Genomic DNA, 23,891 nt, shown 5'->3' with positions numbered 1-23,891 from the left:
TGTTTTTTTTCTATTTTTAGTAGAGACGGGGTTTCACCATGTTAGCCAGGATGGTCTCGATCTCCTGACCTTGTGAACCGCCCACCTTGGCCTCCCAAAGTGCTGGGATTACAGGAGTGAGCCACCACGCCTGGCACCCAGCTAATTTTCATGTTTTTAGTAGAGACAGGGTTTCACCACGTTGGTCAGGCTGGTCTTGAACGGCTGACCTCAAATGATACTCCCGCCTCAGCCTCCCAAAGTGCTGAGATTACAAGTGTGAGCCACCGCGCCTGGCCTTTATTCCCATTTTAGAGCTGATGCAACCCAGGCTCGGGAGAGTTGAGAACTCCAGCTTCTTGGCCCCCTAGGCTTTGTGCTCTTTTCTTTTCCCCGTAGCTCATGGTGTCTTTTTCCTTGTCAATCTCCTTCCCTTTATGACAATTCCGGGGTTTCCGTGTACCATTCAGAAGAACTGCAAGAGATTTAGTTCCAGGGTTAGGTAAGCCTCATGGAATAGTTTGTGGAGGGTTGGAAATTAAATCATTTCCAATAATAATTTCCAATAATTAGGCTGTGTGCGGTGGCTCACGCCTGTAATCCCAGCACTTTGGGAGGCCGAGGTGGGTGGATCATGAGGTTGGGAGTTCAAGACTAGCCTGGCCAACATAGTGAAACCCTTTCTCTGTTAAAAATACAAAAAACTAGCCGGGCGTGGTGGCGGGTGCCTGTAATCCCAGCTACTCAGGAGGCTGAGGCAGGAGAATCGCTTGAATCCAGGAAGTGGAGGTTGCATTAAGCCGAGATGGTGCCACTGCACTCCAGCCTGGGCGAAAGTATGAGACTCTGTCTCAAAAAAAAAAAAAAAAAAAAATCAAATAATTGAACAATTTCCAGTAATTTCCAGATGTGCACTCCTACACTCTGCATGTGCTTCGGTTACTCTCTCCATCCTGACTAAGGTCAGAGGTGCCCCAGATCCTACTTTGGTCCCTCCACCTGTTGGAGTAAAGGGGTTCACAGGGGCCCAGCTTGGTATGGGCTGTGTCTGCAGCAGTGCGGGTCTGTCTCTGTGACTGTGTCTGCCGCGGTCTGGGTCCTGTGTCTCCCGCGGTCCGGGTTTGTCTCTGGAGTTTGCTGGTACTCATTTTGAGAGTTACTCCCATGGGAGGGGCTGGCCATTGAGTTTAGCTTTTGGAATTTATTTATTTTTGTTTGTATTTATGTATGTATGTAGGGTTTTTTTTTTCTTTCGACGGAGTCTTATCGCTCTGTCACCTAGGCTAGAGTGCAGTGGTGTGATCTCAGCTCACTGCAGTCTCTGCCTCCCAGGTTCAAGCAATTCTCCCACCTCAGCCTCCCAAGTAGCTGGGACTACAGATGTGCCCCACCATGCACGCAAATTATGTTTTTTGTATTTTTTTTAGTAGAGACGGGGTCTCACTATGTTGGCCAGGCTGGTCTTGAAATTCCAATCTCAAGTAATCCACCCACTCGGCCTTCCAAAGTGCTGGGATTACAGGCATGAGCCACCGTACACGGCCTAGATATTAAATAAAGGTTGCCAAAAATATATTTCATTGCAAACATCCAAGTTACTGGATGTCCAGAAATGACAGGTATAGGGGCCAAGGCCTTGGGCCCCCTGGAGGTTCAAAGATCACTGACGTGAAGCTGATTGGCAGGAGAAAAGGCACACAAATTTATTTAACATACCATGTGCAGGCACAGGGACAATCACAGAGTGACTGCTTATCCCCTGACAGGCTTCAGAAGCTCCTGGCAAACCAGGTTACGGGAGAAGACAGAAGAGGAGTTTTTTTTTTTTCTTTTTTGTTTTTTTTTGAGATGGAATCTTGCTCTGTTGCCCAGGCTGGAGAGCAATGGTACGATTTCAGCTCACTGCAACCTCCACCTCCTGGGTTCAAGTGATTCTTCTGCCCAGGCTCCCAAGTAGCTGGAATTACAGGTATGCACCACCATGCCCTGCTACTTTTTGTATTTTTTTTTTTTTTTGAGACAGAGTCTCACTCTGTCACCCAGGCTGGAGTGCAGTGGCGCGATCTCGGCTCACTGCAAGCTCCGCCGCCCGGGTTCACGCCATTCTCCTGCCTCAGCCTCCCGAGTAGCTGGGACTACAGGCGTCCATCACCGTGCCCGGCTAATTTTTGTATTTTTAGTAGAGACGGGGTTTCACCGTGTTAGCCAGGATGGTCTTGATCTCCTGACCTCGTGATCCGCCCGTCTCGGCCTCCCAAAGTGCTGGGATTACAGGCGTGAGCCACCGCGCCCGGCCTAATTTTTGTATTTTTAGTAGAGGAGGGGTTTTGCCACATTGGCCAGGCTGGTCTCAAATGCCTGATCTCAGGTGATCCACCTGCCTCGTCCTCCCACAGTGCTGAGATTACAGGTGTGAGCCACTGTGCCCAGCCCAGAAGAGGAATTCTATTGAGGAGATTACCAGGGAGAATGAGAATGAATGGATCAGGAAACATTAATTTGTCAGATGTGGTTACATTCTTGGTCTTACAGAGAGGGGCAGAAAAAACCAACTGCTCGTTTCTGGTGGACCCGGATCTCAGGAAGACAAAGGAACCTCAACTTCACTCTGTGCTTTTGTAGCTGGAGGGGAGGGAGGCCAGAGAGGCCTTGAGGTTTCTTTAGTTCAGCACGTCAAAATGCCATATTTTTGGGGTATTGGTTTCTGAGCCCAAACAGAGGTAATACTATGTAATAATGGCAACAATAACAACAGTGAAAATCAGATAAAAAATAAAACATTTGAACTTCTACCTGTAACACTATCTTCCTGGCATGAACCTTTGTATTGCCTCTTAGCGTGTATAGGTTCTGGAACAAAACAAGACAAATTTATATTCACTTACTTGAAATTGCAGAGGAGGGAGATTCTGCAAAGCCTTCAGTCACAAAGGGTTGGTATGTCGTAATCCCAGCACTTGGGGAGGCTAAGGTGGGAGAATCCCTTGAGCCCAGGAGTTTGAGACTAGCCTGGGCAACATAGGGAGACTCTGTCTCTGCAAATATTAAACATCATCCAGGCGTGGTGGCATGTACCTGTGGTCTTAGCTACTTGGGAGGTTGAGAGACAGGAGAACCAGTTGAACCTGGGAGGTGGAGGCTGCAGTGAGCCATGATCACGCCACTGCAGTCCAGCCTGAGTGGCAGAGTGAGTCCTCATCTCAAAAAAATAGGCCATGCATGGTGGCTCATGCCTGTAATCCCAGCACTTTGGGAGGCTGAGGCAGGTGGATCACTTGAGGTCAGGAGCTCGAGACTAGCCTGGCCAACATGGGGAAACCCCGTCTCTAGTAAAAAAAAAAAAAAAAAAAAAAAAAATCAGCGTGGGGTGATGGTTTAGGCCTGAAATCCCAGCTACTCTGGAGGCTGGGGCAGGAGAATGGCTTGAACCCCAGAGGTGGAGGTTGCAGGGAGCCGAGATCGTACCACTGCACTCCAGCCTGGGCGACAGAGCGAGACTGTTTCAAAAATAAATAAATAATAAAGATGTAAATAAATAGTCAAAGTGTTAGTAAGTGGACTTTAATTGCAGTGTCTGTTAATACTAATAACAGCATAAAAATAAAATATAATTGACAGCCTCTTTAGTGTCATGTTTATGGTTTTATTTCAGCGAATATAAATTTTTGAGATTTGGATTTTCATGTCCAAATGGTCCTGGCCTCTAAATGTCTCCTAAGCATATTTTTCTCTTCTTCTTCTTCTTCTTTTTTTTTTTTGAGACAGAGTCTTGCTCTGTTGCCCAGCCTGGAGGGCAGTGGTGCGATCTCAGCTCACTGCAGCCTCCCCTTTCTGGGTTCAAATGATTCTCCTGCCTCAGCCTCTGGAGTAGCTGGGACCACAGGTGTGCACCACCAAGCCAGGCTAATTTTTGTATTTTTAGTTGTGATGGGGTTTTATCATGTTGGCCAGGCTGGTCTTGAACTCCTGACGTCAGGTGATCCACCTGCCTCGGTCTCCCAAAGTGTTGGGATTACAGGGATTAGCCATCTCATATGTCCACTTAAACCTACATCCTCCATGAGGGTATAAGATCTTCACCGGCAAATACCAGCATAGTTTGTTTCTTTTTAAAAGATACTTCAGTCAAGGAAAGGCAGGCCAGGCACGGTAGCTCATGCCTGTAATCCCAGCACTGTGGGAGGCCGGAGGCAGGAGGACTGTTTGAGCCCAGGAGTTCAAGACCAGTCTGGGCTACATAGCAAACTCTGTGTCAAATAAAAAATAGAAAATAAATAGGCTGGGCACGGTGGCTCATGCCTGTTACCCCAACACTTTGGGACGCCAAGGTGGGCAGATCACCTGAGGTCAGGAATTCAAGACAAGCCTGGCCAACATGATAAAACCCCATCACTACTCAAAATACAAAAAGTAGCCAGGCGTGGTGGTGCACACCTGTAATCCCAGCGACTTGGGAGGCTGAGGCAGGAGAATTGCTTGAATCCAGAGGCAGAGGTTGCAGTGAGCCCGAGATCATGCCACTGTACTCCAGCCTGAGTGACAGGGCAAGACACTGTCTTAAAAATAATAATAATACAAATATATAAAATTAATAATTAAAAAAATAAAGAAGGAAAAGCAGAGGGGAGCAGGCCTGGTATCTGAATGTTAAGGTAGGCCTTCTGTGGAAGTGCGTCCTTAACCTTTTCCTGACTAGATAATTTAAGGTGCAGCAATGCTCCTGCTCAAATTACTTTTTTTTTTTTGTTTTAATTTGAGATGGAATCTTGCTCTGTTACCCAGGCTGGAGTGCAATGGTGCGATCTTGGCTCACTGCAACCTCCACCTCTTGGGTTCAAGCCATTCTTCTGCCTCAGCCTGCTGAGTAGCTGGGATTACAGGTGCGCGCCACTACACCCGGCTAATTTTTTTTGAAATTTTTTTAGTAGAGATGGGTTTCACCATGTTGGTCAGGCTGGGCTGGAGCTCCAGATCTCGTGATCCACCCACCTCGGCCTCCCAAAGTGCTGGGATTAGGGCGTGAGCCACCGCGCCCGGCAACTCAATGACTTTTAAACACTTCTCTCTGGGGAGAGAGATTTTAGAGAATGGGAGCAAAGAGAAAGGCGGTGAGATAATCCCAAGTACTTTCTCTACCTTAGAGCAGAAAAAATAAAGGGAAAAGTAAAAGCCCAAGGCCGAGAAACAGATTTGCTTCTTAAAGGGCTGTTCTGTGTCCCTAAGGGCGCTGAAGGTCAGTTTATGTGCAATGCTTTTAAGGTCTGGGTTGTTTTCTTGCATTGTAGCTACTACCTCCCTGGCCTGCAGGTTACTGACCAGAGGGAGGGAGAGGGTGTGATTGTTCGGAAAGAGTTTAAACAGTGATAAGAATTGAATTTTATTTGTTATGCATTGCACAATCCAATAAGAGCAATGATGACAATGAAAGCGAAAGTTAATCTACAATTCTATCACCCGATTGTTTCTATTTTCCCTTTTATTCCCTCATGCATTAAACATTATGCAAAGCACTCCGCTACTCTTGGTTACAGTGCAGCTTGTATACATTCTGAACAAAAATTTGCATTTTGCTTTTCTTTTCCTTTTTGTATTTCTGAGGCTGCAAAATACATCTTCACAAGAGCGGCTTTAATGGTTACCTAACATTTCATCTTGCACATACATTTTAAGGAACTGCTGCAGTGCAAGTATCCAACATTTGAGCGTCAACGCCAACAGATTTGACCTTGCACTGCAGGGACTGGAGGTCGGTCAAGGTCAGGCGGAGGCTGCCAGGCTGCCAGGGTGGAGGAAGGCGCCGAGGCAGAGGCCAGCGCGCCCATCGCGCCGCTCCTCGGGGCACCTGCTGCCTTGGCGCCTTTTCCCTTCGCCTTCGCCTCGCCCGCAGCGCCCTCCGCGGAGGGCCCCGCCCGGTGCGCGCGCATCCCCGCCCCCAGGCGATCTGTCAGAGCACCTCGCGGAGCGTACGTGCCTCAGGAAGTGACGCACAGACCCCGGGGGGCCGGGGGCGGGGCCAGGCTATAAACCGCCGGTTCGGGGCCGCCTTCCCCTCAGAGCGTCGTGATATCGGTTGGCTGCTGGGGCGGCGCGGGACGGAGGACGCGCTAGTGTGAGTGACTGCGGGCTTCTAGAACTACGCCGACCCTCGTGTCCTCCCTTCATCCTGCGGGCCTTGCTGGAGCGGCCGCTCCGGTGCTGTCCAGCAGCCATAGGGGGCCGCGCGGGGAGCGGGAAGGCGGCGGCGGCCCCAGGCGGGGCGGCCGGGATGGAGCGGGGCCGCGAGCCTGTGGGGAAGGGGCTGTTGTGGCGGCACCTCGAGCAGCTGCAGGTGCACGGGGTCGGGCGGCTGTGCGGAGAGGCGTCCCTTCTCCTCTCGTCCCTTCGCCTCGTCCCTTCGCCTCTCGTCCCTTCCCTTCTCGCTGCCTTCTTGCCCGCCGCCTCGGTCACAGAGCGACGAATGGCTTCTCTTACTGCTCCGAGGACCAGAGCAGGTGTACCCCACTGTCGCTCTCAGCCTCGCAGACTTCGGGTCCTCGCCCTTGCAGGCTGCAGGCCCTCGTGCGCGGGCTCCGGGCTCCGGGCTGCGGGTCCCGGAGCGCGGGCGCAGTCACGGTGCAGCTGCGCGGCGTGCGGCGTCTGGGGGACACGTGGCTGCGCTGCTCCAGGAAGTCGCCCCAGGGAAAGGCTGGGATCCGTGGGTGACCTTGGGCTTGTAAACCTTTGCTTCCCCGGGCTCCGGGCAGGCCCCGCTCTCACTGCGGAAAGGGACAGAGCTGTCCCCGATTCGGTTACCTAGCGTGTTACAGGCATTAATTAGATACGGGCTTCTGTAAACTGACCCTTCGGCTCTGGTACAACCTGATCTTGCCATGCTCTGCCTGTTCGCCATGTGTGTGACTTCAGTTTTCTCAAGGCAGAATCCGACTGAACGCCGCAGGTGTTGACATTAAGCATATTGCTAGCAGCTCTCACGACAAGACGGGAGCCATAGGAGTGACTTATTTGTGAAAGATACTTGGAGATGAGCGGTGTGGTTGGAGGGCTGTGCTGTATTGATGGGCGCCCGAGAGGCCGTTGTGTCACATTCTGCTGGACAGTTCTTTAAGGTTGGGAGGGTGGGTAAGAAAATACATTCTGATTGGGCTTTTTTCGGTTAACACTTGCCCTGTGCTCACTGCTTGTAGAGACCTTGGGTACATCACTTATCCGGGGGACTGGACTCTGCAGCTTTTTCCATTTTCTTCCCCGTTGATAAGAGAATTAAAGTAGGAAATTATATTTGGCCACCCCATACTTGTATGCTAAACTTACTGTGAAAATTACGGTTAAGCTCTCTAGAGTACTTGTGGACCCTGCTGGTCGGTCCCCCCACCCCCCGCCCTCAATTTTGGGTTACAATATGCTTCTCAAGAAAATCCAGAGTTAAAATAATTTTTTGTCATCGATATTGCAAGGTTATATAGAGCATGGCATCCTTCAATTTCCTTTGGATGTTCTTATCAAGTAATGGTGGCTGTAAACCTAGCCTGTGTTGAAGGTTGTTAGATACACAGCAGTTTGGCTAACTCTGCCCTAAGGCGAGGCAGTTGCTTGCCTCTGATAATGTATTTACATGTCATGGAGCAAGGTTCCCAGCCAAACCTGAATTGGATCACAATCCAATTTATGTTAAAACTGATCCTTGGTTGGGTGCCGTGGCTCACGCCTGTAATCCCAACACTTGGGGAGGCTGAGGCAGGCGGATCACCTATGGTCAGGAGTTCGAGACCAGTCTGACTAACATGGTGAAACCCTGCCTCTACTAAAAATACAAAAATTAGCCGGGCATGGTGGCTCACACCTGTAATCCCAGCACTTTGGGAGGCCAAGGCAGGCAGATCGCTTGAGGTGAGGAGTTCGAGACCAGCCTGGCCAACATGGGGAAACCCCATCTCTACTAAAAATACAAAAATTAGCTGGGTGTAGTGGTGCACACCTGTAATCCCAGCCACTCAGGAGGCTGAGGCTCGAGAATCACTTTAACCTGGAAGGCGGAGGTTGTAGTGAGCTGAGATCGCTACACAGCACTCCAGCCTGGGCCACAGAGCGAGATGCCATCTCAAAAACAACAACAAAAAAAAAAACTCCCTACTAAACCAGAAGAGTGATGGGGACGGGAAAAGATTACTGGTCCAATGTTTTCATTATATTTTTCATTTGGAATTCATTATATATCATTTGGAATATCATGCATCAAGATGCCCCAGTACTGTTAAATACAATATTTTTACTCATTATCAGGTCGTTCAATACCAGTTATTACAGGATAGGGAAGTCAGTCAGGGAAAGCTTCATAGAGATGGCCGTTGAGCTCAGCCTGGAGGAAATGAGGAGGACCTCAAGGAACAGAGAAGAATGTTAGTGGGTAAAAAGATGGGCTGGATTCCGTCAGATTTTGGAGAAAATAGAGGGTAGTGAAGTGGTTAGGCAGTGAATGTGTTCCATTTCATGGTTCAAAACGTGGGGCTACGTTTTGCCTGCCTGAACTTCATTATTAATGTGAAAAATTGAATTGTTGTTTTCAGTCACCATTGAGAACACCAAACATACACAAGCAGCTTAGATTATTTATTTATTTTTGACGGAGTTTCACGCTTGTTGCCCAGGCTAGAATGCAATGGCGATCTCTCTGCAATGGTTGCTCTCCGCAACCTCCACCTCCCCTGGGTTCAAGCGATTCTCCCGCCTCAGCCTCCCCAGTAGCTGGGATTACAGGCATTCGCCACCACGCCCAGCTAATTTTGTATTTTTTTAGTAGAGATGGAGTTTCTCCATGTTGGTCAGGCTAGTCTCAAACTCCCAGCCTCAGGTGATCTGCTCCCCTCGGCCTCCCAAAGTGTTGCTGGGATTACAGGTGTGAGCCACCGTGCCCGGCCATCGCTTTGTGTTCTTAAAATTAATCTAAAACTAGAAAACTTGAGGAATGATGGTTCAGATGAGTGTTAAACCCTGCAAGATGTTTTTTCCTGGAAAAGGATGATTAAAATTGGTTCAGGGTGGGGCCTTCCAGGTCTGCTCTAGTGATTGGGTCCTTACTGCTCTGGTGGTGGCAGTGATAAGCATTTTGTAACAGAAGGGGCAAAAGATTGTGCTTCTGGCCGGGCAGTGGCTCACGCCTTCAATTTCCTTGGGATGTTCTTATCAAGTAACTAATCTTAGTTCTTTGAGAAGCCAGGTGGGTGGATCACCTTAGATCCAGACCAGCCTGGCCAACATGGTGAAATCCTGTCTCTATTAAAAATACAAAAATTAGCTGGGCATGGTGGTGGGCGCCTGTAATCCCAGCTACTCAGTCTGAGGCGGGAAAATTACTTGAACCCAGGAGTCGGAGGTTGCAGTGAGCCGAGATCGTGCTGTTGCACTCCTGCCTAGGCAACAAGACTGAAACTCTGTCTCCAAAAAAAAAAGATTATGCTTCTAAGAATATGACCCATTGCATATGGACGCTGGTCTTTAAAGCTTGGATTTTTTTGTAATGGGTTTTAGAACTTTTTTTCTTTTTTTTTTTTTTTTGAGATGGAGTCTCACTGTCGCCCAGGCTGGAGTGCAGTGGCGCCATCTTGGCTTACCACAACCTCTGCCTCCCGGGTTCAAGCAATTCTCCTGCCTCAGCCTCCCCAGTAGCTGGGATTACAGGTGCCCACCAGCACGCCCATCTAATTTTTGTGCTTTTAGTAGAGATGAGGGTTTTACCACCTTGGCCAGGCTGGTCTCAAACTCCTGATTTTGTGATCCACCTGCCTCAGCCTCCCAAAGTGTTGGGATTACAGGTGTTAGCCACCGCGCCTGGCCAGAAAGCTTTTTCTTAATGCTGGTTATCATACCCTTTGCTTTACAATTTGCATATACCTCACAGCTGGCTTTGTGCCGTGTGCGTGTTTAATATGCTCTCAGTGTTCTCATATATAGGAAAAGCTTTAAAATAGTGTCCAATAAATGTCCATTTTGCAAATCTCAGGATCATATCACTTTAACGTATCTAGATGCCCTCAAACCGAAAATTCAGATTTCAGTTAAGGCCTTTAACTTAACATAGGACTTTGATTACAGAGATGTATTTTGCTTTGACAGAAGTTAAGGTTAATGTCTTAAATTTCCAGAGATGAGAATACAATTTCTATAACCCAGTAACCCATTTAACTTCACTCAATCTAAGTGATAATCTATCAGTTTTCAGCCTTGAACAGGCCACCTAGTTTCTCTGATAAGTGGCCTCTTCATCTGTAAAATAGCATAATCTGTGTTTCGTGTTTCTTTTTGTGTCAAAGATCGAATCACTTGTAGAACTATTCATTCAGTCAGAATCAGGATTTCTTCCCCTTTCCATTGAAGATGGTTTGTGGTATTCGTAGCATAACTGGTCTTGTCTGCTTTAGTCTTAATTTTTTCAAGTGATAGTCTGTTGTCTTTTTGTGTGTGTCACTTTTTTTTTTTTGAGATGGAATTTTGCTCTTACTGCCCAGGCTGGAGTGCAATGGTGTGATCTTGGCTCACTGTAACCTCCGCTCCCCGGGTTCAAGTGATTCTCCTGCCTCAGCCTCCCGAGTAGCTGGGATTACAGGTGCACACCACCATGCCCAGCTGATTTTTGTATTTTTAGTAGAGACGGGGTTTCATCATGTTGGTCAGGCTGGTCTCGAACTCCTGACCTCAGGTGATCCACCGGCCTCAGCCTCTCAAAGTGCTGGCATTACAGGTGTGAGCCACCACACCCGGCAGTATGTGTCACTTTTTTGTCTACTCAGAGCATAGTGGTTCATGCCTGTAATCGCAGCACTTTGGGATGCCAAGGTGGGAGGATTGTTTGAGATCAGGAGTTCAAGACCAGCCTGGGCAACATAGAGTGACCTTGTCTCTACAAAAAAAAAAAAAAAGAAATACATATATAACAAATATTAAAAAGGATCACACTTAATTTACTTGTCATGTAAATTGTGGTTAAATGCCTTTTCTAGAAAAGTGATAATGTATTTTAAAAATTTGATATAACATTTAGCCTGGTAATAGAAAGTTCACTAATGTGATCCGGTAGTATCTTTCTCAGTAATTCTCTATTCTGATACCCAGGTTCTTCTGTGTGGCTGGCAGTTCAGGATGATGGATCAAGCTAGATCAGCATTCTCTAACTTGGTAAGATATTTTCAGTTGTATTTCTGTGTCTGCAAGAATGTGAAATATACAAGCATGACTTGAAGCATGAAATAATAACCCAAATCTATTATCAGGTATTCATTTACATTTGAATTGGTCTTGAGGCATAACTGATCCCACAGAGTTCAGCATTCAGTAGGGTTAATTATAGAAGGTCTTGGAAGAATTCACAGCGTGGTTCTGGGTGTGGTAGAGGGGCAGCCGAGTAGATAAGATGAACTAAAGAAAGCACTGATCAAAATGTCTTCTTAGTGAGAGAGGTAAAAAGCAAAGTTGGCCGGGCGTTGTGGCTCACGCCTGTAATCACAGCACTTTGGGAGGCTGAAGTAGGTCAATCACCTGTGGTCAGGAGTTCAAGACCAGCCTGACCAACACGGTGAAACTCCATCTCTACTAAAAATACAAAAAAAAAAAAAAAAAAAAGAAAAATTAGCGGAAGTGTCATGGCACATGCCTGTAGTCCCAGCTGATCGGGAGGCTGAGGCAGGATAATTGCTTGAAGCTGGGAGGCGGAGGTTGCAATGAGCCGAGATCACACCACTGCACTCCGGCCTGGGTAACAGAGGGAGACTCCATCTCAAAAAAAAAAAAACCAAAGGCTGAATGAGGCCAAGTGTGGTGGCTCACTCCCGTAATCCCAGCACTTTGGGAGGTGAGGCAGGAGGATCACTTGAGGAGTTTGAGACTTGCCTGGGCAACATAGCAATCCCATCTCTATAAAAAAAAAATGAAATTTTAAGAAACATTGAGTAGACAGTATGAGTGAAAGCTGAAAGAACATACAGAAAAGACAGCCATCCAGGACATGATGAAAAGGAGCCTAACTCTTGACACACTATCTAGACCTCGATTCTCTCTTTTATTTATTTATTTATTTTTATTTTATTTTTTGGGATGGAGTCTCAGTGTGGGCTCTGTTGCCCGGGTTGGAGTGCTCACCACAACCTCCGCCTCCTGAGTTCAAGTAATTCTCGTGCCTTAGCCTCCTGAGTGGCTGAGATTACAGGCGTGCACCACCATGCCCAGCTGGTGTTTTGTTTTGTTTTGTTTTAATTTTTTAATTTTTAAATTTTTAAATTTTTTTATTTTAGTAGAGACGGGATTTCACTATGTTGGTCAGGCTGGTCTCAAACTCCTGACCTCAAATGATCCGTCTGCCTTGGCCCCTCAGAGTGTTGGGATTACAGGCATGAGCCACTGTGTCTGGCCTATTCTCTCTTTTCTGTCTTCTATCTTATGCTTAGTCAGAATTTCTGCTTATTTATAACCTTGTTTTATTCTTGTTCCCTGGCTCCTGCCAGCGTCATGGTCTGGGTTACTGCATAGTATCCTAAAGTGATTTGTGCCCCTAGTCCCAGCTGCTCAGGAGACTGAGATGGCAGAATCAGTAGAGCCCAGGATTTTGAGGCTGCAGTGAGCTATGATGACACCACTGCACTCCATCCTGAGAGAGAGAGGGAGACCTTGTCTCAAAAAAAAAAGCAAAAAACCATTTACAGAAAAGGAAAGACTGACTGAGAAGACCAGTGTGAACTAGCCCTTGACTGGGCCCAGGGAAGAATGTTGGTTTGAAAGGAAAACACTGAGGAATACATAGCAAGTCATAGTAATGGCCCAATAACAAGCGTATACCTAAGCAAGCTTTTCCTAAACATTCCTGTGCCTGTTCTTCATCATGTCTTTTTCCCCAAAACAGTTTGGTGGAGAACCATTGTCATATACCCGGTTCAGCCTGGCTCGGCAAGTAGATGGCGATAACAGTCATGTGGAGATGAAACTTGGTGTAGATGAAGAAGAAAATGCTGACAATAACACAAAGGCCAATGGCACAAAACCAAAAAGGTGTAATGGAAATATCTGCTATGGGACTATTGCCGTGATCATCTTTTTCTTGATTGGTAAGAATGACCATTCCAAACTTCAGTATTTTCCATGACCAACTCTGGGAAGTCTGTTATTTCAGCTTAGCATATGGTTATTTTGTGCCTTTTTGTTTTGTTTTGTTTTGTTTTGTTTTGTTTTGTGACAGAGTCTTACTCTGTTGCCTAGGTTAGAGTGCAGTGGCACCATCTTGGCTCACTGCAACCTCTGCCTACCAGGTTTGAGCGATTCTTTGCCTTAGCCTCGTGAGTAGCTGGGACTATAGGTGCTCACCACCACACCTGGCTAATTTTTTTTTTTGAGATGGAGTCTCACTCTGTTGCCCAGGCTGGAGTGCAGTGGCGTCATCTTGGCTCACAGCAACCTCTGCCTCCTGGGTTCAAGCGATTCTCCTGCCTCAGCCTCCTAAGGAGCTGAGACTACAGGTGTGCGCCACAATACCTGGCTAATTTTTGTGTTTTTAGTAGAGACGGGGTTTCACCATGTTGGGCAGGCTGGTCTCGAACTCCTGACCTCGTGATCTGCCCACCTTGGCCTCCGAAGGTGCTAGGATTACAGACACGAGGCACTTTACCCGTCCACTTTGTGCCTTTTTAAGTGCCGCTAGGAAGACAATCATGAGTAGATTCTATACCTGTCATTGAATTTAGTCTGGTTGGAAAGAGAGACCCATGAATTCTTTCAGTACGACGAGCAAGTGTTTTCTTTTTACTTATGAATTTTTTTGTTTGCTCCCACTCCACCAGGAAACAAATGTTACACTGAAACATACACAGGATACTGGTGGTGTGGAAGCTCAGTCTGATGTGTCAAGGAGGCCTTTTGGAAAAAGCACCTATGTTTTGAATAGGTAGCTCTTTGAAATAAAGCTAGCACACAATTTATTCAATGGCTTAAAGGATACAAAACTGAGATGCGTTATATACTTTAAAACTACTTAGAAGTTGAAAACCAGTATTTTCAAGGCTTACCTGAAAAGTGTTAACAGGGATAGATGACAAGTGAAAATCTGAGCTCAGCTCTGGAACTTTGTCTCTTTAGGGTTTATGATTGGCTACTTGGGCTATTGTAAAGGGGTAGAACCAAAAACTGAGTGTGAGCGACTGGCAGGAACCGAGTCTCCAGTGAGGGAGGAGCCGGAAGAGGGCTTCCCTGCAGCATCTCGCTTATACTGGGATGACCTGAAGAGAAAGTTGTCAGAGAAACTGGACACCACAGACTTCACCAGCACCATCAAGTGAGCGTGAGCTACTTTGCAAGTATCTAGACAAGTAATTCAGGAATTATGATAGGCCGCAGGGAAACAATAATGGTGACACTGTGGGAATGGCTTTTCAGAGAAGACAAGACTTGCCATGTTTAGCTAAAGAGGGTGAGGGGCCTGTAAAGAACTGAAACTATACTGGTAGGAAAAAAGGTAGACCTTCTAGGGAGTCTCCTTTTTCTTAAAAAATTCATAGGCCCTTGATGTTTTCCCGATCTTTGTAGCTCATTGCTTGCTGTCATTCTTTGGCTCTGATTTTTCTTCTTAAACTCTTTTTTGTTTTTTTGTTTAGTTTTGTTTTTTGAGGAGTCTTGCTCTGTCGCCCAGGCTGGAGTGCAGTGGCACGATCTCGGCTCACCGCAAGCTCTGCCTCCTGCCTCAGCCTCCTGAGTAGCTGGGACTACAGGCGACTACCACCACGCCCGGCTAATTTTTTGTGTTTTTAGTAGACACAGGGTTTCACTGTGTTAGCCAGGGTGGTCTTGATCTCCTGACCTCGTGATCCGCCCGCCTTGGCCTTCCAAAGTGGTGGGATTACAGGCGTGAGGCACCGCATCTGGCTCTTCTTAACCTCTTATAATGTTGTACTAAGCTCTGCTTTGTTGACAAGGACATCAGTAGCTTTTCTCTTTTATAGGAAGCAATACATGCCAGAAGTAGCCTTTTTCATCTTCTAGATCATGGGTAATTTAACTGCCTGACTTAAGTCTCTAGCGCTTCTTAGTTTCTGCTGATACTCACCCATTAACCCATAGGCCAATAAGTATCCAGAGACAGTGTCTCCCTCTGGTGGAGGCTGGAATACAGTAGTACGATCTCATCTCACTGCAGCTTCAACCTCCCAGGCTCAAACGATCCCCACACCATAGCCTCCTGAGTAGCTGGGACTATAAGCACGCAGCACCACACCCAGCTCATTTTTTTTTTTTAAGAGACAAGAGTCTCACCATGTCTTCCAGGCTGGTCTGTCCTTAGATTTTTATTTTTATTTATTTAGTTATTTTGAGATGGAGTCTTACTGTGTTGTCCAGACTGGAGTGTAGTGGCACGATCTCAGCTCACTGCAACCTCTATCTCCCAGGTTCAAGTGATTCTCCTACCTCAGTCTCCTGAGTAGCTGAGATCACAGGCTTGTGCTGCCACACTCTGCTAATTTTTTTTTTTTGGTAGAAACGGGATTTCACCATGTTGGCCAGGCTGGTCTTGAACTTCTGACCTCAGGTGACCCTCCTGCACCGCACCTGGCCGGATTTTTATTTTATATTTTATTTTTAATGGGCTTTCTGGCAAAAGCTAGAAAGCATGCTAGACAGATTCTAAGAGCTTGTAACACTTGTCCGTATAGAGTTTTACTATCTTTGTACATCCATGCTTCTGTGCAAATAATAAATTTTTCTTTTCCTTTTTTCAAGCTTCCTGTAGTTACCGTGGTACTATAATTCTTTAGTCTTCAGTTATGGCATTTTCTACTTCATCTAGTTGATGCTTTTGTGCTTATTTACTGTACACCAGACGTTATGGATGAAGTGAGAGTATAGTCCACCCCACAAACATGTGAGAATAAGCTGAGTAAATAGAAAGAACGATGGGAGATCAGGCCAAGGAGCAGCTTTGCTTCAGGGTATTCAGAAATGCTTCACAAGTAGGTGAAAATTGAAACCATGCACCCTGTTTAGCACAGTAGTACTATCTTAGATTTTATAATTGACTTTATAGTAGATCTCCTGGAAGCTACTCATTTCCCCTCAGCAGATACATTGTGTTATGATGAGGCTCTTGAAGGGGTCCTTTATAGTGGGTAAAGAAGCTGTGAAGTTATACAATTTGGGGCACAGTTTTTTTTTCTTAGTTTGTGTTATTCTGGTCAATCTAAAAGTGTTGGGTCACAGTTCGTTTATCTAAACTATGAGGGATAATATTTTGCTTTCAAAACAATTTGTTCAATCCTTGAGTTAAATGCTTATTTTAAATTAAACTTAAGTTCAGGTAAAAGACGTTTTCTCCTCCAGGCTGCTGAATGAAAATTCCTATGTTCCTCGTGAGGCTGGATCTCAAAAAGATGAAAATCTTGCATTGTATATTGAAAATCAATTGCGTGAATTTAAACTCAGCAAGGTCTGGCGTGATCAGCATTTTGTTAAGATTCAGGTCAAAGACAGGTATGTTGAAAGATGGTAAACTTGTTTTTATACAAGTAGCTATTTCCAGGTGTGCTAAATATAGCAAAGACTTTTTGTTATTGTGGCGTTTTTTGAAACGGAGTCTTGCTCTGTCACCCAGGCTGGAGTGCAGTGGCACAGTCTCTACTCACTGCAGCCTCTGCCTTCTGGGTTCAAGTGATTCTCCTGCCTCAGCCTCCAAAGCAGCTAGGATTACAGGTGTACGCCTCCATGCCCAGCTAATTTTTGTATTTTTAGTAGAGGTGGGGTTTCACCATATTGGCCAGGCTGGTCTCGAACTTTTGACCTCAGGTGATCTGCCCACCTCGGCCTCCCAAAAATGCTGGAATTACAGGCGTGAGCCACCACATGTGGCCCAAAGGCTTTTAAAATAAAAATTAGGCTTAAGATTTAGAGGTAAATTTCCTGAAGCCAAATAATGCAAGACATACTAAATGTAAGCTATTGTGTTTCTAGAAAGGATGACTTTAGGCTTCATCTTTTTAACAGTGCTCAAAACTCGGTGATCATAGTTGATAAGAATGGTGGACTTGTTTACCTGGTGGAGAATCCTGGGGGTTATGTGGCATATAGTAAGGCTGCAACAGTTACTGTAAGTAAGGCAAAACAGTGCATGAGATGCTTTTCCCTCTTGAATTATTCAAAACTCATCTTTTCTGTTCTTAGGAATTACATATTTACTTGTAAAATGTAAATTATCATGAGATATTTTGGTTTTCAACCCTCTAATGACACAGTCAACATGCAATGTCTTCTCTCTCTAATCACTTTCCCCATATCCTGCTTTATTTTTTCTTTATGGTACTGATAGCACCTGACATTATCTATGCCTTTGTTTCCGTTAGAATGTGAGCCAGATGAAGAACTGGGTTAGTTCTATTTATTAGAATGTGAGCCAGATGAAGAACTGGGTTAGTTCTATTTATTAGAATGTGAGCCAGATGAAGAACTGGGTTAGTTCTATTTATTAGAATGTGAGCCAGATGAAGAACCATGGGCTAGTTCTATTTACTGCCATGTCGCAGAGCTTTGGAGAATGGCTGACATACATAGTATTTGCTAAACAAATGCATATCCTCCCTGTGGGGACAGATCTAAATAGCCATCTTGGCTGGGGCCTAGTCTTAGCTTGATTCATTAATGCTTGATCTTTTTTTATGTTTGTTTTGAGACAGGGTGTCACTCTTTTGCCTTAGCTGGAATGCAGTGGCGTGAGCTTGGCTGACTGCAACCTTCACCACCACCCAGGCTCAAGTGAGCCTCCCAAGTAGCTGGGACGTCCTGCTAATTTTTATTTTTTATTTTATTATTATGATTATGATTATTATATTTTTTTTGTGGTAGAGACAGGGTTTTGCCATGTTGACCAGTCTGGTCTTGAATTCAAACTCCTAGGCTCAAGCCATTCACGCACCTCGGCCTCCCAAAGTGCTGGGATTACAGGAGTAAGCTGCTGCACCCAGCCCTTGATCTTTTTAAACTTAGGCAGATACAGTCAAATTAACACAGAAATAGAGAACAGATAGATGGAATAATTTTCAGCTTAAAAATCACATTTGTGGTTGGGCGTGGTGGCTCACGCCCATAATGCCAGCACTTTGGGAGTCCAAGGTAAACAGATCACCTGAGGTCAGAGACCAGCCTGGCCAACATGTTGAAGTCTACTAAAAATACAAAAATTAGCCAGGCATGGTGGTGGGTGCCTGTAATCCCAGCTACTTGGGAGACGGGCAGGAGAATCCCTTGAACCCAGGAGGCGGAGGTTGCAGTGAGTGGAGATTGCGCCATTGCACTCCAGCAGGAGCAACAAAAGCGAAATTCGGCTCAAAAAAAATCACATTGGTGCGTCGGGCGTCTCCAGTGGACACCTTTCGAGACAGGTGCAGTTCAACGGTGATTCCTTGCCTTTCTGGATACTTGTGCTTTATCCCTTTGCCTGGCTGCCTGTAAGCCAGGAGTTTAGAGATGGTAGATTGTTCTGTTAAAGAACATTGAAGATTTTTCTTCAGCTTCCAGCTTTCTGTGTTCAGGTGCTTGGCGTTAGTGTCTGTTTATAGCTGTTCATCTGGACTCTTCTTAGCTTAGGAACATAATGACACATCCAAAGTTGGTGTATGCAAGTCACTTTGTTGTAATAGATGGTGTTTTAATTTTGGGACAGATGTATTGTCAGGTCTTTCAGTTAAAACCTCTTTCTATGATGTCCTCAAGGCGAAGATTGTTCCAGGCCTCCAGTCCCATGACCAGTCTACATAGGCCTCTTTAATCTAAATACCCTTTACATGAAAGGCAGTGTGGGATAAAAGCATGAAAGACATAGGAGGCTAAAACTCTTGATTTTATTCTAATACCTCTGACCTAAAAATTATAAAGTTTTTTACAACTCATGTCTTTTTTAGGCCTTGGACTCCTTTTATCTCTTACTTGGGTTGCCTGTCTTAGGTTTGATCTATAAAACTCTTCTGTCTCAAGATTTTAGAGCTGTTCCAATACCATAATGCTCATTAAATCTAATGTCTTTGTTCTAGGGTAAACTGGTCCATGCTAATTTTGGTACTAAAAAAGACTTTGAGGATTTAGACTCTCCTGTGAATGGATCTATAGTGATTGTCAGAGCAGGAAAAATCACCTTTGCAGAAAAGGTGAGTGTGGGTTATTATAATATTCAATACAGTACTTTGGTACCTTACTCTTCAGGTAAATTATATTTCTTGTTAATATTCTTACATTCTGAAAACCAGCAATCTTAAACTCTCATACCAGATAATACAATTTATTAAAAGTGCTAAACAAATCAAATAAGTTCCACTTCTCTAATCAGAAATGCCTAAGTGAAAGCCATTTGTCTGTATAACTCAGTTTTATGCATATACAGAATACAGTTAAAAGCATGTTTTATAAAAAGGAAAATAAATAGCTAAACATACACAAGGAACTAGATTGGAACATATCAAAGGACAGTGGTGATTTCTGCATTTTTAAAGAAGTGGCAGGGCTCACACCTGTAATCCCAGCACTTTGAGAGGCTAAGGTGAGAGGACTGCTTGAGCCCTGGAGGCTGTGAGATGTGACTGGTGCCACTCCCGCCTGGGTGACAGTGGGACTCCAAAAACTGGTTGTCTTAGATGGGTTTTTGTTATTTTTCTTTTTTTTTTTTTTGAGATGGAGTCTCTGTCGCCCAGGCTGGAGTGCAGTGGTGTGATCGCAGCTCACTGCAGCCTCTGCCTTCCGGGTTCAAGCGATGCTCCTGCCTCAGCCTTCTGAGTAGCTGGGATTACAGGCGTCTGCCACCACGCCCAGCTAATGTTTGCATTTTTAGTAGAGGGGGATTTCACCAAGTTGGCCTGGCTGGTCTTGAACTCCTGACCTCAGGTGATCCGCCTGTCTCGGCCTCCCACATTGCTGGGATTACAGGCGTGAGCCACCACTCCTGGCCTTCGTTATTCTTTTTTTTTTTTTTTTTTTTGAGACGGAGTTTTGCTCTTTTGTTCAGGCTGGAGTGCAGTGGCGCACTGCAACCTCTGCCTTACAGTTTCAAGCGATTCTCGTGCCTCAGCCTCCCGAATGGCTGGGAGTACAGGCGCCTGCCACTAAGCCCAGCAAATTTGTGTATTTTTAGTAGAGATGGGATTTCACCATGTTGGCCAGGCTGGTTTCAAACTCCTGACCTCATGATCCGCCTGCCTCAGCCTTGCAAGGTGTTGGAATTACAGGCGTGAGCCACCACGCCCAGCCCGTTATTCTTACTTTGCAAACAAGTGAGTTAATTTTTCAGGAAACAATTAACATATTACCAGATAAACAATATGAAATATTTGGAAGTGTTATAAGTTTAGTCCTCTGTAACCATTTGGCCTTTAGCATAATGCCCAAGATGTATTCTCATTTCGTATGATCAGATTTTCATTTTCTGAGCTTTATATGTTTTCTTTTAGGTTGCAAATGCTGAAAGCTTAAATGCAACTGGTGTCTTGATATATATGGACCGGACTAAATTTCCCATTGTTAAGGCAGACCTTTCATTCTTCGGCCATGTGAGTTATTTCTTGAGTAAATCGCCGTTTTGAGTTTTTTGAATTGTTCTTGTATTCCTATATTAGCAGAAATAGCACTGTGTCTTCCTTCAGTGCTCTTTTTCTGGGAGGGCGTTAGCAGTAAGCAAGAAGATAGATTACATTGACTTTGAGGCTTTATTATTTGTTGGTAAAAGTACTTTATCAATAGTGCCTTGAACTGAGAATTTCCACGTGCCATGAAAACAGGAGTCACATTGTAGAGCCACTCAGATTTTTGAGGCTTTAAGTTGGTAAACTAAGGTTGGGCTGCAGCCTTATACCAAATCTGAATCTTACACCACTTTTGAGGAAGTATGTGATGGAGCGAATTGCTCTTTTGTTTTCCTAGGCTCATCTGGGAACAGGTGACCCTTACACACCTGGATTCCCTTCCTTCAATCACACTCAGTTTCCACCATCTCAGTCGTCAGGATTGCCTAATATACCTGTCCAAACGATCTCCAGAGCTGCTGCCGAAAAGCTGTTTGGGTAAGTTTTTATTTGACAGCTGTCTTGCAGGGTGAGGTTTTATGGTTAGGGAAGAACGGTAATTTGTTGATTAAAATGTTAAACATGATTAAAATTTTCCACATTTGGGAATTTGGAAGATGGTTAGCTGTTACCTTGGTACAGATAAAAATGAATTTTTCTCTATAAAGAGATCTTAATAATGGACTTTGGACTTCCTTGTGCAAGATTCCTGGCTTAACTTCTGCTCGAGTACTTCTGTGCTGAGGCACGATGCCTATGGCAACCCATTCAGTTAGTGGAGAGAATCTGTTAGAATTCATATTGGGATAAAATCCTACTCCCTGAAACATCCATTTGTCTGGATTTTTCTTCTAAGCAACACGGGATGATTTCAGTTTCCTTGCCTGTAGGTTGAGAAGCCTCACTTCTCATGCTGGTTTCCAGAGAAACCATTTGTGGTCATGGCGCGCTCTTGGATATCCTCCCTGTAGTGTTAGTGTTCCTCTTTAAAAACAGCCCAGTTCCATTACAGGACGTAGCATTAGTTTTGATTTGGATGTGGACATATTTCTCATTTCCTGTTGTTATAGGATAGAGATCGAATTTCAGACCTTTATGAAAGCATTTATCTCCTGTATGACATAGGCTCTCTGATCCTGTTTCTTTAACATAATTGGATAGTGAAAATATATTCTACTTGATAGTCTCAAATGAAGAACGTCTGTATGTAAGGAGTACGTGAAATACCATGACTATTGATCATGCTAAGAGGCCTTTAGCATAGGGGAGGGAGTGTGTAACATACCATGACTATTGATCATACTAAGAGGCCTTTTAGCATAGGAAGGAGTGTGTAACGTACTATGACCATTGATAACGCTAAGAGGCATTTAGCATAGGTGATCTTTGTTGACTCATTCTACTTACCACCTACAAGTCATAACAAACCTGTGAAGCCAGTGACGCATCTTACCCTTATGTAGTAGGGGAGTAATAATGTTTCAACCTATATTTGTGTAATTAAGCCCCCTTAGGAACAGCTGTTATTTGGGGGTAACACAGAGGAATTAGACGGGGGAAGCATAGGATTTTTTTTTTTTTTTTTTTTTTTTTGTGATAGTCTTACTCTGTTGCCCAGGCTGGAGTGCAGTAGTGTGATCCTGGCTCACTGCAACCTCCACCTCCTGGGTTCAAGGAATTCTGCCTTAGCCTCCCAAAGTGCTGGGATTACAGGTGTGAGCCACTGCACCCAGCTAAGGAATATTTTTTATAACTGAGATAAGAATGTATACTATCCTTATTAGTGGTGACAGTTGGGAAACATAAAAATGTATTAATATCCTGGCCGGGCGCGGTGGCTCAAGCCTGTAATCCCAGCACTTTGGGAGGCCGAGACGGGCGGATCACGAGGTCAGGAGATCGAGACCATCCTGGCTAACATGGTGAAACCCCGTCTCTACTAAAAATACAAAAAACTAGCCGGGCGACCTGGCGGGCGCCTGTAGTCCCAGCTACTCGGGAGGCTGAGGCAGGAGAATGGCGGGAACCCGGGAGGCGGAGCTTGCAGTGAGCTGAGATCCGGCCACTGCACTCCAGCCTGGGCGGCAGAGCGAGACTCCGTCTCAAAAAAAAAAAAAAAAAAAAAAAAAAAAAAAAATGTATTAATATCCTTTTATATATTAAAAGAACTTCATTTTGAGTCCATCTTGGTATGTATTCCAAATACAAACTACATAACTGTGTCTGGCAGAAAGGCATGTGTCAGAGGAGGACAGTTAGAAGTTTTGTAAAATATTGCTTAAACTAGGAATTCGTGGTTTTCAGTTGGCTGCCTACAGATCAAAGTAAGACACAAATGGTTCACCACTAGAGAGTAAGTTTGTTTTTGTTTTTGTTTTGTTTTGTTTTGTTTTTGAGACAGGAATTTTGCTCTGTTGCCCAGGGTAGAGTGCAGTGGCGTGATCTCGGCTCACTGCAGCCTCTGCCTCCAAGGTTCAAGCGATTCTCCTGCCTCAGCCTCCTGAGAAGCTGGGATTACAGGCACCCGCCACCATGCCCAGTTAATTTTTGTATTTTTAGTAGTAACGGGGTTTCACCATGTTGGTCAGGCTGGTCTTGAACTCCTGACCTTGTGATCCATCTGCCTCGGCCTCGCAGAGTGCTGGGATTAAAGGGGTGAGGCACTGCGCCTGCCCTAGAGTAAGTTTTGTTTATATGTCCTCTCAGTCTAGAACCTCACTAGACAGAAGTAAACTTTGGGCAAGGAACAATAACTCAGAACTTATGCCTGCTTTCTGGTTCTAGAAATATGGAGGGAGACTGTCCCGCTGACTGGAAAACAGACTCTACATGTAAGATGGTAACCTCGGAAAACAAGAGTGTGAAGCTCACGGTGAGCAATGTGCTGAAAGAGACAAAAATTCTTAACATCTTTGGAGTTATTAAAGGCTTTGTAGAACCAGGTAAAGACCGCCCCCACCCCCCTTGGTTTTTTATTTTGTTGTTGTTGTTGTTGTTTTCTTTGCTGTTCTTAAGGATGTGGCTAGAGAAGGAGGGGGTGTACGATGCTGGCTTGACTTGGTTTTATGAAGTGCTTAATCTTATCTGTCCTAAAGTGAATTGTTTATGTGTCAGATTTTTTTGTTTTTGTTTTTGTTTTTTTGAGAAGGAGTTTCACTCTTGTTGCCCAGGCTGGAGTGCAGTGGTGCGATCTCGGCTCACTGCAACCTCTGCCTCCCAGGTTCAAGCGATTCTCCTGCCTCAGCCTCCCCAGTAGCTGGGATTACAGGCGTGCACCACCATGCATGGCTAATTTTGTATTTTTAGTAGACAGGGTTTCTCCATGTTGGTCAGGCTCTATGAGGTCAGCTC

At 45.2% G+C, this 23,891-nt stretch overlaps 1 protein-coding gene and 1 non-coding gene across 2 annotated transcripts in view; one reads left to right on the top strand and one right to left on the bottom strand.

Annotated features, from left to right (window-relative positions):
• The first annotated feature begins 5,965 nt into the window (after positions 1-5,965).
• Positions 5,966-23,891, top strand: part of TFRC (transferrin receptor) — a 32,495-nt gene continuing 14,569 nt past the window's right edge. Inside the window, exons 1-10 of the mRNA XM_010381200.2 lie at positions 5,966-6,088; positions 11,086-11,148; positions 12,866-13,067; positions 14,092-14,287; positions 16,324-16,473; positions 16,984-17,086; positions 19,023-19,136; positions 20,430-20,528; positions 20,899-21,038; positions 23,325-23,482. Coding sequence (XP_010379502.1) covers positions 11,113-11,148; positions 12,866-13,067; positions 14,092-14,287; positions 16,324-16,473; positions 16,984-17,086; positions 19,023-19,136; positions 20,430-20,528; positions 20,899-21,038; positions 23,325-23,482 — 1,198 coding nt within the window. The 5' untranslated portion in view covers positions 5,966-6,088; positions 11,086-11,112. The remainder of the gene's footprint in view (positions 6,089-11,085; positions 11,149-12,865; positions 13,068-14,091; positions 14,288-16,323; positions 16,474-16,983; positions 17,087-19,022; positions 19,137-20,429; positions 20,529-20,898; positions 21,039-23,324; positions 23,483-23,891) is intronic.
• On the bottom strand, positions 15,589-15,649 carry LOC115892153. The gene has a single exon (XR_004052039.1). It is a non-coding gene; the product is annotated as a U7 small nuclear RNA (small nuclear RNA).

This window comes from Rhinopithecus roxellana, chromosome 1 (assembly GCF_007565055.1).
Source record: "Rhinopithecus roxellana isolate Shanxi Qingling chromosome 1, ASM756505v1, whole genome shotgun sequence".
In the NCBI taxonomy this organism is placed as follows: Eukaryota; Metazoa; Chordata; class Mammalia; order Primates; family Cercopithecidae; genus Rhinopithecus; species Rhinopithecus roxellana.
This window is presented reverse-complemented; position numbering and strand designations above follow the sequence as displayed.